Here is a 15514-nt window from a genome sequence, read left to right on the forward strand (position 1 = left end):
TCCCAGAGCTTTCTTTTTGGCTCCCTTACATACCCTCACACATCACAGGAATTTGCACGTCAAGAAAGAATATTATTACATGCCTGTGAAATAATTAGCAGACTCTATTTCCAGAACTTTCTCTTTCCCGTACCTGGAAAAATCCACATGAAGCAATGGCTAGACTCACCAAGGTTTCGCTGTTTCACGGCAACTTCTGTTTCCTTTACAAAAACTCTTTTAGAATGCAGAGCACAAATGAGCATCGGTTTCATTCATCTTTGATCTTTCTATCGCTTTCCCTGGAAGATAACTTTCCTCTGAAAGCCATGACAGCCTAAAAACAAGGGCTAAAGCACGAAGCCGACATTTTCCCTTTATAGAAAGGACACTTGGCCCCGGAACTTTGCTCTGAAACATTCAAAGGCGCATACTCACCTGCAGCTGGGATATAGTTAAAGGGTATCGGAATAATATCCAGGTGACGCCTTCACTGCACGGTGGGATAGTAAGCGATCCTTCGTAGACCCAGTAATCCCGCAGAAGAGGGTCTGTGCAAACACATGGACATGTTATAAAAGGGCAAAGTGATGGACTTAAGACTCCAGCAGCAATTTTCACATAACACTTTCCAGGTGGATGCCATTTTTAACTTAGAGCCTCATACACAAATTCTTACACTACCACTTCTGAAGAAAATAAACAGTAAAAAACCTAATTAATTCTCTTTATATTTACAGAGATTTCTCTCAATGGCTCCCTAGACATATCTATCATATGTCTTAATATAGTTTGGAAACTATTACCTATTTTTTATAAGAGCTGATTCACAGCTGATTTCTATTGAACTATGTGTGGGGTGTTCTTTGGAGTAGCATATATCTATTCATTGAATCTTCTCAACAAACAAATATGACATAGTAGACCCATATTCTATGGGAAAGCTAAGTTACAAAATGTTAGCTGTGTATCCAATATCACACAGCTGGCGGAAATTTTGAACTTAAGCAAAGGCTGTGTTTTTAAACATTCTGTTCTAGCAATCTTTATATTGCTTCTTCAACAGCGTGTGACTAAAATCCTACTTATGATAAGAGAAAACACGTCACTCATTTGAACTCCTTAGCACTGCCTAAGAGACCTGGTGATTAAATATAAACGGAGGTAAGTGTTTAATATGTGAGGGAAACTAGTTTGTGATTGAGCGGGTAAGAGCAGAGAGAGGATACAATGCATGGTTGTATTAGTTTGAATACAAAACATGGTTGGTTTAGTTTGAAACACCATAAAATAGCATATAATTTAAGCAGAAAAATGTAGGGGTTGAAACTATAACTGAGTTATACTCAGGGTGCTTTTATATATAATTATTACCTGTGTATAAATACAATTAGAATATTTAAACATTAGTGCTGTAAGGCAGTAGCCTTATAAAAGTGCATACAAAGTTTACTTCATTCTACCAATAATCTGATTGTCTTGGAAGCATATCAGTTGTTTGACGTTTGTGGGTTCTTGACACTGAGGTGGCCCCTTTACGTTTTACAAATGATGTCACTGAGAAAGTTCTTTCTGGAAGAAGGAAGCAGAGGCAAGGGTTTCCTAACATTCAAAAGCTTTCCTGCCTTATCAACAGTGATCTTAAACTGCACCTGGGGCTGAGAACGAAAATTCCAAAGAAATTTTGTCAGCTAATAATAGAACCTTCGAGGAAAACGGGGAGGTTGCACACACAGAGTTCGTTCATTCAGGGCCATCAGATGCAAGCTTACCTGGTAATAAAGTGTTAGGATTGAAGCATGGAATTGTCTTGGATTTTCCCTGAAAAAAGTGGAACAAAATTCAGTCCATGTTAATGTAAAATTTATAAAAAAATTTCGAACAAAAATGATGAGAACTAAAAGCCTCTACACTTAAGTCTTTTCTGATGATCTCACCAGCTCCCAATATTAGTGAATGGACCACTCTTCTCAATAGAGTGAAATAGACTGGATCCAGTAAAATATGTCTTCCCTGAGTCTATCGCTGCTTGCTTTTGAATATAAATTTTAGTTATAATGCCAGGATATACAACTAGTGCCTGCTGCCCCTCAGAAACACCTTTACTAAAACAGATGCCATAGGAAACATTATTAGAAGAAGTCTCATCCTCACTTCCTGGACTCCATCCTGACTTAAGGAGGAGCCCTTTGACTTCCTTCCAGAAGATGGCCTCTGAGCCCTTGAAGTATACCACTCCCACCCCTGGAAAGATGTTTTCCTATACGTAAAGGCTTTGGGTCATGCCATATTTAAGGTAAACTCCTGGGGATTCTTCAACCCTGCCCTTGGGGCCTATGACACCAGTGTGAGCCTGTGTGCTTATCCTAAAAATATATGGACACCCGGCCTGACTCAGTGTTAGAGAAGTAACAATAGGGCTTAAGGAGCCAGGGAAATTTGACTAGGCAATTCATGAAAAAATAATCAGTCCCTGAAAAAAGACCCCTAGACATCAAGGACATGAGAGTTCCTAGTTCACAGGCGACACATTTTTCTGGGACTACTAGGGACCCAGAAGAAACACTAGGAAGCTTGGATCCAGGTCTCTCTCAGCTTCAACCCATGTCCCCTTCCTGGTACCACCCTGTAATAAACCATAACTGATAATGTTAGCTGCTATTCAGAATCCCATATGTCCTTTTTGGGAGTTATCAAGATGAGAGCTGGCCACTGGGAAATCATAAAAAACCATCTTACCTTCGCTTAAATAATGATTTACCAATGATTTACCTTATATTGAATATCCTGGAGTATCTCAGTCACGGCCTTCAGGCCAACATGCTCCTTCCCTATCTGAAATACATAAAGCACAAACCACAAACAATTACTTTGTGCTTAGCTTTTACCCAAAACAGCTACCAGAAGCAAGGCTCCAGTCCACCCCAATGACCTTCTTGGGAACTAAATTACTTCCCTACTCATGTTCAGGCCAATAACTAAAGATAACATGTTTCCAAGGCTTCAACAATACCCGAGAATCTATCCAAATTCATGTTACTGTGGATATTTATCACTTACAGCACCATCGGCAATATACAACACCATAAAAGCTTCTATAGGAAAATATCATAAGTGACGGTGAGTTAAAGCTATGCAATATGTGTCTAAACACTTTAAAAGACAGACGCTGTCTAACTAGCCCTGAAATTCGGACTGCAGACCAGACTGGTCTCAGACTCCCACCTGCCTCTGTCTCTGCCTCCTAGGTACTGAAACTAAAGGCATACATCACCATGCCCAGATTTTTCACTTTTATTTATTTACCTATTTTGCCCTGTATTCTTGCTTTTGACATTTATAGAGCAGTGTCATAAAAATTTCATCGGAGCTGAAATTTTTTCATTAACTCAGAAGTGGATATATTGTTTTATATGTCAATATCAAAATTAAAACATCTCTGGATTATCACTGATCACTATTCAATAACCTCTTCTTTGTGATTTTCAAAGCTTTGATATATATATTTATTTATAGATTATATGAAGCATATTTATATATTATTTATAAGATATATATTTCTAATTTAAATGCATATATATGTGTTTAAAATATATATGTATTATATATATATATACATATATAAAGTAATGCTCCAAAAAACTAATACACAAAATAAATTTCTGTCACTTGTCCTTGTCTTGTCTTTGTAAATGTCGAGGGACACCTGATTGCCACTTTCAGCCTCCCTCCAGTGGCCCTGAGCACAGAGAGGAAGAGCAGGGCTCCAGCATCAGCTCAGACAGACAAACTCTGCTGTGCTGGGCTGTCTCTCTTTACAAATGTCTGCAGAATGACCTGTAAGAAGCTAGAGCACCTGTCACCATGCACACCTCTGTTTCTCCTGGCATTAGCTGTGACATGTGCAAGAGAAAGAAACAATGAACCGAGGAGAGTCCAGTCAGCTCAGTGTAATCAAAATAACTTTCCTGAGAAGGGCTCTAAAGAAACAGAAAATAAAATTCCTAGAATTTAAGTAAGCAAGCCCCCAATTATGTGCTTCCTTTTATAAGTTGCCCTTGGTTATAGTATCTCTTTACAGCAATAAAACAATAATGAAGACAGCATGGTAGACAATACGCATTACTAGATTTTCTAGAAAAAAAATCAAAGCTTAAAACAAACTTGTAAATATATGTATAAACACAAAAGCCAGCATCTGAGCCAGGAGTCTTCCCTGATCTTTAGGAGCAACAGTGTGTCCTCATTTTCACGATCTTAGGAAGCAGTAGCTCTTAGAGGCTCGGACGTCTAACGGGGATCAATTTCCCCTTTATGAATCTCCTGTCAGATCATAAGCTCCGAGAAGAGTCCTCATCAGAACACTGAAAAGCCACACCACATACTGGTCCAGCGGTGAGCTCTTACGCACGGCACTGACCAGCGCGCTTCTGTTTCTGACTCGGCCACATCTAAGCACCGAGATCTCAGACTGGTTACTTTACCCTCTATATCCTCCTTGCTGGGGTTTTGAAAATTTCAGTTCTAAGAGGGTCACTCTTTCTGATCAAACCTTCCCACTCACCCAACCCTCTCTTTCTCTGTTCTCTCCTTCTACTGTGTTGGCAGCCAACATACTCGGCTCCCTCAGCTCGATTCATCCTTTCTCATTAAATTGAATGACATCTTTCCTACCACTCTCAGGTCTCCTGTCCCTTCATCCTGCTAAATCACCTGCTCTCCAATTGATTGTCACAACAATCTACTGAAACGTCCTTCCTCCTATGTGGATGGAGAATAATAACTCTCCTGCTGTCCCACCCAATCCATGACATCCAGTCGTAAGTGGGTTTGTCTCACAGACTCTATATTCCCTCTCCCCCACCCACCCCCAGCTGTTTCAAAGCCAAACCCTACACTCAGATTCCTTACTCTATAATACTGGTTTGCCTGTCTCAGAGTAGCAAAGGACCCCGAACATGAGCTTCCCTAACACTCTGACCTCTCTTCAACTAAGAAAGTGGTTGCTGTGAGAGGCCTTGAATCCAAGTAACCTAGGCAGACCTCCTTCCCTCCACACACTCCCTTCTCCTTTAAGATGCCTCTGCTCAAACTGTCCTCTCTCTTCTCCACATTTCTTAAATGGTATCTGTGCTAGCTCTCAGGTCTCAAAACTGCCACTGACTCTGCTCCTCTGGTCCTTTCTTGTTTGAGTCACGCCTCTAGAAATCACTGCCAAAGCCCCCACTTCCTCTACTGGGGCTCCGTTGTGTGGCCAGGGCACCATCCTGGGATGTAGAGCCTTTGGCCCCTTTCTCCCCTGACACTTGTCAGCCATTACCTGAGTCTTTCTTCATAGCAAATGCGTGGAGGTGAGAACTTGTGCACATATTCTGGGGCTTTCTGTGACCACAAGCTTGCTCCTGGAAACACGGGGCTGGTCCCAGGAGGCTAAGTTTACAACCCAGGGCCCCTTAGTCCTGAGGCCATTATACATATGGACCATCAGGCAGTGTTAACAGTAATCAACCATAACTAATAAAACTCCAGGTCCACCAAGTACCAAGTGTGAAGATGAAGCTGTCCCCATCCCCGCAGACAATGATATCTTGCTTATGTGTGTTCCTAAGTTTATTAACCTTATTCTTCTTCCTACTTAGGATGTAATATCTTTTACTGCCCCAACTTTGCCAACTCGATAACTAACGCACTTTTCCAGGTTACAGAAAAAAGATCTTTCCAAGCTAATTCTTTAATACATTGAAAATTGGGGGGGGGGGGGAGGTTTTCTGTCAACAATTTGACATTTCTTTCTACCTATATAATAGTTGTAAAAACTAAAGGAATATTGAGCCTTGCCTATGCAAACGTGAAACAGAGAGTGGGGAGAGAATCCATTGAAAATGCAAGAATGCCTTTTAATTCTGTCCATGGGTCTCAGAAGGCTGCTAAAACTCCCAAGGACCCTTTGACGTCCAGTAAGTCTTTAATCATACCGTGAAGCTGAGGACGAGGTTTAAAACTCACCTGAGGATATCTTTTCAATGTCTACTTCACAGTACATGGTTCTGTTTTATGCCTTTACTAAACCGTGTTATGGTCTCTGTCATCAGAGTCCAGAGCCCACTTAGACTGGCTAAATCTGCCCTGTTCTCCAGCCATCTTTATCTTAGCATTGTTTTTCATAAGGCATCTCAAAGCACCTCGGAGTAAAAATTATTAGAAACCAAAAGGCGATTCACTACATGATTATGTTGTCGATTGATTTTTTTTTTCTTAGATTTTTAGTAAGCCTGGATCTACAAACTTTTTTCTGAAATTCTTTTTCCTAAATAAATGAAGTCTGACTTCAGGAGACATTTTTCAAGTTGTCTCTCCACAGGGCCCCACATACCCCTCTGAAGAAAATATCTAACAAATAAACGGACTGTTTTATACAAGAAATACAGGTCAACTCTTTGAACTGACTGTCAAATTATCAGCGTTGTATGTGTTTAATTTGACCGCCAAGTAATAAAATGAAGAGTTCAAGCTACATTCCACAGAAGACTACGGGAAAGCATCTTTTTTTCTTCCTTTATTTATTTAATCCATATCTGGGAGGTTCAGACAAATTGTTCCAATGCATAATTTGTGTCTCTATGTCTGTGTTCTTAGCTGTTCTTTATCAGAAACCCCTTTGAAGAAAAACAGGTGTGAAATTAGGGGAGTTTGCTGAAAATTAAAAGCTAATCAGAGTACAGGGCCTTTAAAATATAAAAACACTGTTAAAAGCTGAAACAATCTGAAAAGCATAGTTGTTGTCTTGAAAGTAAGATCTTGGTCCACAAACATGAAATAAAGGCGCCATTCTCAGATCACAGCCAAAGCAACACAATCCCACAAAGCAGTGTAGCTGAGCTAATGTGTACGCAGAGTGAAAAGCTGACCTCCTTTTTTTTCTTTCTTGAACTTCACACAGTCTGTGACTTTTTTCTGGGGTGTTCAGAGCTTTCTGGGGTTAGCATCCCATTATCAGTGACTGCATATTATGTCTGTTCTTTTGTGACTGGGTTATCTCACTCAAGATGATATTCTCTAGATGCAGCCATTTTCTTAAGAATTTGGTTAAGTCATTGTTTCTGATAGCTGAGTAGTACTCCATTGTGTAAATGTACCAGAGTTTTTGTATCCATTCATCTACTGAAGGACATCTGGGTTCGGGAAAGCATCTCTAAGAAATGTCACCCCACAGCAGATTTACCTGAACGAACAATGCAATGATGACAATGCCGTGGGGCTTCCCAACCGCCTCGTCGATGGTGCCGAACAGCGTGGAATTCCAGTGGATCAGGTGGAGCTGAAAGCACAGGGCAGACATGGCTTAACACACTGCTCGGAAGAGCAGGCAGTGTCTCTCCTACCTGCCGGATCTACCTGGATAAAGGGGGGACCACGACCAGTCATGAGCAGACTACTGCCCCAAGAGAAGCTGTCTGTAAGCACGTCTGTCCTGCTCAATCGGACTCGAGGATGACTTCACACTGCTCGAGTCTTTCTTTGAATCCCAGCCCTGTGGGCTGCAAACAGACCAAAACTACAGGTCTAGAGACAAACGCTATGCCTCCTTGGAAGGACGGAGGCAGGGTGTGTGTGGCTCAGTGGTGGAGTGATAGTGTGTTTCAACCCTTGCACCAACACACTGGGGAGATTTAGATTAGGACCCACAATATTGTCCAGAATGTCCAGTAACAAATCTTAAAAAGCCATTCTCAAAATCTGATAAATTATCTCAACCATCTGAGAATATCCAGAAACGGCAAACTACTGCTGGGTGGGAGAGGGATGAGGAGGTTAGCCTTTGGTTGTGGTTTTTTTTTTTTTTTTTTTTTTTGCTATGGTAAAGTAATGAATGGGGATATACATTTCTGAAAAAAAATACCATTTCCTTTGCTACCGATCAAACCTCGTCCGCGAAGCAATGGCAGACAACGCTGAGGAGCCCACATGGCTCACCTCCCTCAGCTCTGCTGGTTTCAGGCATATACTCTAGAATATGCACTTGCTCCTACAGCCCCCCCTACACACTGCAAGCAGCCAAATCCAGTCCCCCACATGACCTCCACCAGCCCCCCACGCGCCATCCCTCACTCCTTCCATAACCACCCGCACAAAATAAATAAATGAAAATCGGAACACATCCTCGTTTAAAAAGAAATTCTCGCCGAAAATAAAAACACACCTAAAATTTGGTCATCGCACATTTTAGCATCTTGAAATTTCTGAGAGAGACTGCCCTAAGGATTGTCTCAAGTTTCATTTCCAGCTGCTGAATGTGTCTTCTCCTGGATATGTGTTTCCTCTTACAGGAAGGAGACAATGGGAGAGTCCATTTTCCCCGTGAGTTCTGGACACATCCTGGAAGCTGGCCAGCCTGGGATGTCACCCACAGCGTAACCAGATGCACGATCTGCAGGCGCAGCACACTGCTCACTCGCTGCTCCTCAGTTCTAGACTTGCGCTGGTCCTCGAGGCTTTCCTACTTCATTTATACTCTAGCTATGAGGTATGCTGTCACACTGGAAGGCTGGAGCAATAGGAACTCACTTTCTCAAACTTCAGAGGCTAGGAATGTAAGAATGAGGTGCTGGCAGAGTTGTCTCCATGTGATGTTTCTGTCCCTGGCTTGAAGATGACCTTCTCCACGCTGTCTCCTTAATGGCTGTCTATGTCCTAATCATTACTTCTTACAGAACAGTTATACTGGATGAGAGTCTGTGCATGAGTCCTTTCCTGCTATCCAGAGACTGCCCCACCTAGAAACCCATCCCATCTGCTGACACCAAACCTAGACACTACTGCTGATACCAAGAAGTGCTTGCTAACAGGAGCCTGGTATCGCTGTGCCATGAGAGGCTCTGACAGAGCCTGACTAATAAAATGTGATGTACATAGCCAAACATTGGACAAAGCATAGGGACCCAATGGGGAAGTTAGATCAAGGACTGTAGAAGCTGAAGGGGTTTGCAACCTCATAGAAAGAACAACAATATCAACCCACCAGACCCCTCGCAATGCTCCCAGGGACTAAACCACCAACCATAGAGTACACAGGATGTTCCCATAGCTCTAGCTGGATATTTAGGAGAGGATGGCCTCATCTGGTGTCACTGGGTGAGGAGCCCCTTGGTCCTGTGGAGGCTTGATGACCAAGGATAGGGGAACAAACGCTAAGCCACTGAGGCAGGAGTGGATGGGCAGTTGGGAAAGCACCTCATAGAGCCAGGGAGAGGGGGAGGGAATAGGGGGTTGTGGAGGAGAAACTGGGAAGGAGGGTAACATTTGAAATGTAAATAAATAAAATAACCTAAAATGAGTTCTTTCCTATTTCCCTCTGTAAAGATTTGATTGCTAAATACACTCATTATTGCTCTCAGAGGTGGCATCAGTGCTAGACTTTGGATGGACACGACTCTGTTCATCACCTCGTCCATCCATGTCACCTAAGGTAAGCAAGCTCAGTGTAGCGGCAACCAACCAATTGAAGTCGCCACAAAGAAAGGGCCTGAAAGCTTCACTGCGGCTTTGAGATTAACCTAGTCACCAGCTACAAACATGTGAAGTCAGTTTTCACTCTCTGAGGCCCCTCCCTCTCACTCAAGTCATAGAGATCCACCAGTTTGCCTGCTCATTTTTTCTCACACTTCTATCTGTAAGTCCTCCGTGGTCCTTTATAATACTCCATCTGTCTGACACGTCAGACTCCAGCACCTTCCACCTCGGGCAGCCGGATTTGCTCATTTGCTCACGGGGTTCTCCCAGAACTCCTTTCTTGTCTTGCAATCACAGCATGGTTTGTTTGCATCTCCGTCTCTTGACTTATTCAGATCGTCCTTGTTCTTCCCAGCCCCTCCTTTATCCCTGGAATTCCAACAGCTCCTCCTTAGAGTGATGCCGGTTCAATTCCCTGAGTTAAAGTCATAGGAGTAGGAAGAGCATCAAGGTTTAGCAGAGCTAGAATACCTCTGTGGGGACCTAAGTCTGGCAAGGATACGAGGGATGAAAGGCAAGGGACTCGGACTGCAAGCTGCTTCAGATTTTATCATAGCTCTAATAGGGAAACGCTAGAGTTCTAGCCACAGTTGTTATAATTTACCTCTTCCCACATTTAGTTACTGGTACTCTGTACTGTGCTGGTTTCGGCCATCTGCGTGAGGCCTCAGAACAAATAGCCTCCCCAGATAAAGAGACCCTGTCAATATAAGGATGCACAAACGTAATGCTTTGTAAAATGCATGAGTACTGTGCTTCGTTCCGGGGGAGGCATATGGAGACAGATGGATATGAGCTGAAATCCACTCATTCACACACTAAGCAATCCTTAGTCCCGGTGCCCGGAAAGGGCGGTGATGTGGCTTTTCCCCATCGTCTTAAGAACTGGCTTCTGAGAGGCCCGTGGAGATAGTTATTGTGACAGAAAGGGCCTCAGCAGATGAACTCCGAAGGCAGACAGGGTGAACAGTGAAGACTTGCTGGGGACGTGTCTGGTTACTACCAAGGCAGAGGGAGAGGCTGCAACTCTGGACTCTCAGAAGCAATGCGCTCTCGCAGACCTCAGCAAGAGTCTCCTTGCAGCCCTGTGAACTCCACAAGTCACTGCCTCCTTTGAGCATCAGGCTCTTAGTAACCTCTCTGTAACTTCATAAGCTCAGTTTATTCACACCTCTGGGTCTCGCCACGGGCCCTCGCCTCCCGTATGCCCAACCCATTTTGCTGCCACCAGCATTGGTTAAATGGAGCCAGCAAGGCCACTGAAGCGGAAAGATAAAGTCTGAGGATGAGTGTTGCGGTGAATATTAAAAGGACAGTTTCTCCTTTTATCGGCCCTGCGGTCTTACTCCGCATACACATGCGGTCTCCACACCACTTGTAAGAACTCTGTCGAGGTTCCCTCCACTGCCCCTGTTCGTTTCTGTCTCGGGTGGATACAACCATCCCGGTGTGTTGTTTTCACTCACTTCCCCTTAGCACGTTGTTGCCATGCCTTAGACTCACACATCCCAACCCTGTGGTGGGCTTTACATACTCTGCCACTATACCCTTAGAACTCAATTATGGAATCACATCAAAGAACACTAATCCAATAGGTATAATATAATTTGCCAACCTAGATAAGTCAAATGATCTTGTACAATTCCATCCCTTATAAAACATTCACATCAACCTTATTTATGAAGAAACATAAACATCTGCCTTCATCTTTATTCCTCTGGCATCTCCTCTCCCTCCCCTCATCTTCTTTTTTCCCAGCCCTTTCCCCACCTATCTTTATACTGTCCAATCATGAATCACCTTAACATCAACCCACAGATGAGGAGCAGTTTTTCCAGTTTCCAATGCAGCAATGCTGCTGGCTACTGCTAAGAACTAGGTGGCTTGTCACTATAGCCACTGACGGCCTTTAGAAGGCCCACTGTGCAGTTACCTAACTCTTTCCAAGAACAGAGGAATGAAGATGACCCCCTAGGCCAGGAGCCAGCTGCCCCTACTCTGTGAGGAAAATGGACAGTCTTTGCCTTGAAAATGCGTACCACAGTGGGTAGTCAAGGGCTTTGTACAGACCGAACACAAACTCTTCTACAGCTCCCAAACGCCTTCCGTGAGTCGAGGTTTAGCTTTCTCCTAGACTAGGTAGATGATAGCAACAGTAAAGCCCATCTCTGAAAATCAAACCCACCCATCCTCACTCGTTGCAACTATTTCCCAGCCACTCGGGCCTCAGTAAGAGACATAAGGCTACAGTGATCAGGCCTAGCAGAGTTGCTGGATGACCAGGTTGCAAGCCTAGTAACAGAGCAGTCAATGGGCTGTTACATACATCCACTATAACACACCCTCTTCTAATTCCAGAGAAAATCCTTGACTACGTTTACACTAGTGCACTCGCATAATCTAATTTCCTGTAATTGACTATGGGACTTTGGAATACATTAATCTTAGTCTACTTAGGGCACAGTAGCAGATAAAGTTGTGAAACTCTGACACACCATACTCATGTATCCACTTGTTTGTCGCTGAGGAAGTCTGAAGATTCCGTGGTGGCTTAACAGGAAGCTATCTTCAAAGATAAATGAGGTTTATTGTTAACATAAATAACATGACAGTGTGAAAGGACAAAAGAATGAATCACGAGACTGGAAAAAGCTGTAAAAAAATCTAAGAAGGCCACCATGACTCACCAGTCTCCCCAGCCCCGGCACTCCTGTGAGTCTTCTGGAGTCTCCTGTCTGCAAAAGCTTAATGGCACTTCCTCTCAGATGTCTTCTTGTTACCACAAACAAAAGAGCTGGAGAACTGACAGGATTCCTGTCCGAGGTGCACTCTGGCTGACATTGAGCAGCACACTGCATCTCCCAGGTTTCACACATCAGCCCTTATCTCTGCTCACCAACGCCTTTCCTGCCTCTACCCATTTGTTTTAAGGAGTCCCACTAATCTCTCTGGAGCCAGGCTTTCACATTTCCTCTCTTCAAAATCTCCAATTGCCTCTATTTCCTACTCCAAACAGACTTAAATGTCCCTAATCCCTTCTTCCCCCATTTAACCACCCAGTGCTCAAGGCAAGGGTGACCTAGACTCATTACTGCTCCAGGCTACTCACCTTCCATCCACCTCACCACATACAAATCCTTTCTACCCTCTGGCCTTACTCTACATCTGATAGAAAACAGACTGGAGAAGGACGTGAGCTGTAAGACAAGAGGGCAGAGAGACGGAGCTACCAATGAGAAGCTAAACTAATAGATAAGAGAGAGAAGGACCAGCTGGATAGTAGGATTCCCGCCCCACCCCCCAGGACACCATCAAAAGTAAGATGAGTTCACTTTTAGACTGGGGTTGATGATGTGAACTTGGTGCTCTGTGCAAGACAGACTCAAAACTAGAGCCACTCTGAAAGTGCAGACTGCACAAGGGGGGTACAACCTATCATGGTCCAGAGATGTCCCCCAAAAGCTTGCATGCTCACTACTTGGTCCCCGGTAGGTAGTGCTACTTCGGGAGGTGGTTAGAAACTTTACAAGGTGGAGCCTAGCCAATAAAAGTGGGTTACCAGGACATGCCATTGAGGGTAACACCCCTTCCTTTCCATCCTGGCCACAGGGTGAAGAACCTCCTCTCATAAGCTCCTGCTGCTAGGATGCCCTGCCCAAGTGTACACAATCAAATGGCCCTGGGTGGAGGTCTCCGAAGCCACAATGCAAGATATGTCTTGCCCCCGAGGATGCTTCTTGCTTCTTGGTATTTGGTCATGGCAAGAAGAGAACTCATTCTCAGCTTTCAGCTGTGGGCCTGAGGTGGGTGACAGAAACAAAGACTGAGCTTGGAAAAGGCTGAGATGAGAAAACAGGCCTACAGATTAGTTTCTGAAGGGGCTCATAAGACTCCAGACTTCCGTTAGCACGAGTGAGAAGAGTTTTCCAGAAGAACATGGCCGTGACCATGTCAAGGCTTTGCTAGCAGCAAGACTTGAAGATTTGCAGAGAACGTGAGATGGGGCCTGTGCATGCTTTTTTTTTTTTTTTTCCTTTTTTTTTTCTTTTTTCTTTTTTTCTTTTTTTAAGTTATGAAGAAGCTGTTCAAAGACAAAGGCAGAATGTGAAGGGATCCACCAACATGAGGCAAGGCCATTCACCCAAGAAAGTTTGTCAGAAGATCGGCACTAAAACACAGCTCATGTAAGTGCTAAATGACTGTAACAAAAATCAGGAAAATCGGCACTCCTGAATCTAAGTCAAGTTCCCCTTGGATTTTTCCATCTTCTCATCTCTTCCTTTAGTAGTCAGAGCAGAGCCTAAAGGCATCTTACAAGCTGCTGTGAATTTTGATCATCAGAAGCATTCACAGTGACCTCTGAACTCAGAAGTAACTGAATCTGGAACAGAGCTTCCTCCCCATCTGGTCATGAAGTGCTTTCATCTGAGCCAGGCTACCGCAGCAGATGTCCAGAAGACTCCAACATCAGGTCCTGCTGTGTGCCCTGGGTTTGTTCAGCTGCCTTCCTTGATGCCAAAAGAAGCCAGCAATGGAGAGTGAGGTAGCCTCAGTCAGGCTCAGAAGCTGAGTATCTCAGTTAACCTTCTCTTTACTAAGCCACCAAACACCAGTTTTTGAAGCATCTGGAGGACCCACAGTTTCATTTTCCATGGTGCTAGGGACCAAATCCAAGGCCTTACACGTGTTAGGCATGCTGAGTTACAATTTTTAAGAAGGAAAAAAAAATGTCCTTATGAAATCAGAGACTGGAAGACAAGATGGTGTTAAATACTGGAATACAAAGAAAAGCAAGTGACAGGTCACAGATCGGAGCACTGAGTAACAGGCAAGAGTTAAGTGGCGTTTCCCCTCTGGAAATAGTGCTGCACATCAAGATTCACTATCGATATGTGATGTGACTGTTATCCAAGAAGGCATCTCCAGGTGTAGACAGATGTCACTGTGGTGCTTGGAACAGAAAATGAGGTATCAGAAATTCTCTCTCAACATGACACCCACTAGTCATGGTGGCTGAAATGTAATGAAGAAGAATGTCATACAGGTAATCGGGAATCGGAAGGCAATGGCAGACAATAACAAAACAGTATTTGAAGTATTCTTTGGGCTAAGAATCTACCAGTGGAAAGGTATGCAGCTGTCTACATAATTCATAAAAGATTGTGTCCTTCAGAGCAGCATGCTTTCCTCTGTGGACACTGATTTCCTCTTGTCTCCCTGCACATTGCTGCCCTGTTAGAAACAGGACATTGTCAAACCAGTGGGCTCTCTCCCAAAGTGAAGATTCAGGTAGGAAATTAACCAGCAAAAGTCTCATGAAAACTATCATGTGAGTCAAAACAATGAAAAATTATGACATTTAAAAATATTTTCTATTTCCCATAAAATTAAAACAAAAAAAAAAAAAATGCCAAATAAAAGATGAAGAGTTCTGACTGAAAGAAAAGAGAATGTTAGAGAAAAGATGTTGTCCCGGGTTTCAGCACCAATGTTAGGAGAAAGATGGAGAGAGTGAGGGGACATGGAGTTCCATGGAGGTGCGGTGAGACATAGGGAAAGGGAGATGCCTCTGGGGGACCCATGTTAGGAATCCCTTCCCCATGAGGGACCGGCCACACAATGGTATTACAGAATAGAGTTTATTCAGGGCATGGGGAGGCGAATTAAGAGGATAGTAGAGGCAGAGAGAGAGGAGGAGGAATAAGAGGAGGCAGAGAGAAGCAGAGGCCAGCCATGAGTACATGGGGGGGGGAGTGGAATGGGGGAGGCGGGGCAAAGGGGTGAGCAAGAGAGCAAGAGAGAGCAAGGGACAAGTGGCCAAGAGAGAGAGGAAGGGACAAACAGCCACTTTTATAGTGTCAGGTAACTGGGGCAGAGCATACCTGGCTGTTGCCAGGCAACTGTGGGGTGGGGTTTACAGAACCCCAACACTGATAGTTAAATTGGTGCATAAACCGAGTGTGGTGGCACACACCTTTAATCCCAGCACACAGGCAACAGAGGCAGGAAGATCTCTGTGAGTTCA

General features: G+C 43.8%; 1 protein-coding gene across 1 annotated transcript in view; it reads right to left on the bottom strand.

Annotated features, from left to right (window-relative positions):
• CA8 (carbonic anhydrase 8) overlaps positions 1–15514 on the bottom strand; it is a gene marked incomplete at its 5' end in the record, with an annotated part of 79821 nt that overhangs the window by 29972 nt on the left and 34335 nt on the right. Inside the window, 4 exons of the mRNA XM_080938533.1 lie at positions 418–530; positions 1752–1800; positions 2752–2814; positions 7202–7297. Coding sequence (XP_080794659.1) covers positions 418–530; positions 1752–1800; positions 2752–2814; positions 7202–7297 — 321 coding nt within the window. The remainder of the gene's footprint in view (positions 1–417; positions 531–1751; positions 1801–2751; positions 2815–7201; positions 7298–15514) is intronic.

Source organism: Micromys minutus (assembly GCF_963924665.1).
Source record: "Micromys minutus genome assembly, chromosome: 26".
Lineage (NCBI taxonomy): Eukaryota > Metazoa > Chordata > Mammalia > Rodentia > Muridae > Micromys > Micromys minutus.